The sequence below is a fragment of the Sesamum indicum genome, linkage group LG8, assembly GCF_000512975.1.
Source record: "Sesamum indicum cultivar Zhongzhi No. 13 linkage group LG8, S_indicum_v1.0, whole genome shotgun sequence".
In the NCBI taxonomy this organism is placed as follows: domain Eukaryota; kingdom Viridiplantae; phylum Streptophyta; class Magnoliopsida; order Lamiales; family Pedaliaceae; genus Sesamum; species Sesamum indicum.
In genome coordinates, this window is record NC_026152.1 from 12562760 (window position 1) to 12565065 (window position 2306).

The window sequence follows — 2306 nt, forward strand, 5'->3', positions numbered from 1 at the left end:
ACGCGTTGCTGCCGCCTTAGCCGTAACGTACCCTTATAAATTGCTCACATTCACATATTCAAAAATCATCCACACTTTGCTTTGTTTGTTCCTTCAACTCATCAAATACTCTGATTTAATTCCTTCTTTCATTTGGTTCCATTAAGTCCACAATGAAAGACAAGTTCTGCGGCACCATTCTTCAGAGCGATGCTCTCGCTAAGGTCCATTCTCTGCTCCACTTTTGATCGGATTTAATATTTTAAAAATTAAAACCAAAAAAGATATTTGATTCAGTGAGTTATGTATATATGTACTCGTACATACAATTGTATTTTCGATTCTACAGAGATTCAGATTTTGTCGAAAAATTTTGAAATGTAGGTAGGGGTCGTTTTTACTTTTTGTTTTTGTGGAAGTAATTTGGATTATTACAACTTCATATGTTTCTGTAAATAATGCATATAGAATTTACATAGATTAGGTATCATAACTAGAGGTTGGAGGCTGACTTTGACCTTTATCAAGGTCAGGACATATGGAATTAATTTTTTTTCTTTTTTTTTTTTTTTTTTGTGTATTGCAGTACTTGTTGGAGACAAGTGCTTATCCGAGAGAGCATGAACAACTCAAAGAACTCAGAAATGCAACTGTCGACAAATATCAATTTTGGTACTATCTTCAACTTATGCTCTCATCTCTCTCTCTCTCTCTCTCTCTCTCTTCTGATTAATGTTTTTGCATTGATGATCAGGAGCTTGATGAATGTGCCAGCTGACGAGGGCCAATTTCTGTCTATGCTCTTGAAAATTATGAACGCGAAGAAGACGATTGAAGTTGGAGTGTTTACGGGTTACTCACTTCTCTCTACGGCTCTTGCTCTCCCTGATGATGGCAAAGTACGTAATTAATACTCTTCTTTCAACATATATATAGAACATAATTGTAATTAAATGAAAATCATAATGAATTATGCAATATATATATATATATATGTTTTAAGAATTCAAAATTTTATAATTTTATTATATGAATTTTCAGATAATAGCAATTGATCCAGATAGGGAAGCATACGAGACTGGACTGCCATTTATCCAGAAAGCAAACATGACCCATAAAATTCAGTTCATTCAATCCGATGCTATGAAAGTCATGAATGATTTCCTCGCCAAGGTATACATATATACATAAACACATATATAATAATAATAATATATATTATGGATCAAATATATATTAATCCCATATTGTAATATTCTATATAATCAAGATTATGAGTGGATGAGCACTATATATGCCTTAATTAGTGGTTGGCCATTTATTGCAACTCTTTTTCCTAGGAACATGTGGTATTATTAGTCATGCAGAAAGCTTAATTAATAATATACAATTATGGAAAAATTATATCTATGCCCTTAGGGATTAGTCAATTTTTTGGAAGGTGGTGGGGTTGGTGGGCTTCTATATATATATATATATTCTATGCACGTAGTCATGTTTAATATTATGGCTTTTGCTTTTTCCTTAGTTCAATCATTGCTAAACTTTAGTCTTGTCTTCTATAAACCAATCTATATTGGAAAAGCATTGAAGAAACACTTTGTTTATTTAATTCCTTAATTTATAATTGTTCATATATATATATATATGGTGTATAATTAAAATAAATTTATTTCCTCAATTTTAAAGAATTATACTTTACAGCATGCAGTTTACAGCAATTATGTTTCACATTATAAATCTCCTCTTGAGACGGCCAAAAGGGTATATAAGTATTTAAAATATGATTGCATGAGGTATTGGTGTAATTTGTAAATGTGCGAATATTATTTTTATGATTAAACATTGTAATGAGGGATGTTGATTGTTTGATGATGAAATGATTAGGGAGAGGAAGGAACATTCGATTTTGCATTTGTGGATGCTGATAAGGAGAACTACATCAACTATCATGAGTTGTTGTTGAAGCTGGTTAAAGTGGGAGGGATCATAGCCTACGACAACACCCTGTGGTCGGGCACAGTGGCAGCGTCTGAAGATGATGAGATGCAAGACTACTTGAAGGGGTGCAGAGGGCATATCATGAAGTTGAACTCCTTTCTGGCAAATGATGGTCGCATCGAGTTAGCTCATCTCTCTATTGGAGATGGACTTACTTTGTGCAAGCGTCTCAAATGACCCAAATTTTAATCTATATATGTTATCCAACTTTAGACGTTTGATTCAGAGCAAACTACTTCAAATTGTACTAAAAATATCATTCCTGGTATTTGTGTTTTTACGTGCAACTCAATCACCTTATTTTATCTCAAACTCTATTTCCTACA

At 32.8% G+C, this 2306-nt stretch overlaps 1 protein-coding gene across 2 annotated transcripts; it reads left to right on the forward strand.

Moving 5' to 3' along the window:
* Window positions 1-2306, forward strand: LOC105168407 (flavonoid 3',5'-methyltransferase-like). Of its 2 annotated transcripts, XM_011088474.2 has the most exons (5): window positions 42-203; window positions 566-651; window positions 734-878; window positions 1021-1152; window positions 1867-2306. In XM_011088474.2, the coding sequence occupies exons 1-5, from the start codon at window positions 153-155 to the stop codon at window positions 2155-2157; spliced, it is 705 nt and encodes a 234-aa protein (XP_011086776.1). In that variant the 5' UTR covers window positions 42-152; the 3' UTR covers window positions 2158-2306. The 2 variants fall into 2 exon arrangements, with proteins under 2 accessions (XP_020551838.1, XP_011086776.1); XM_020696179.1 differs by lacking the exon at window positions 1021-1152 and having other exon boundaries at window positions 1-203.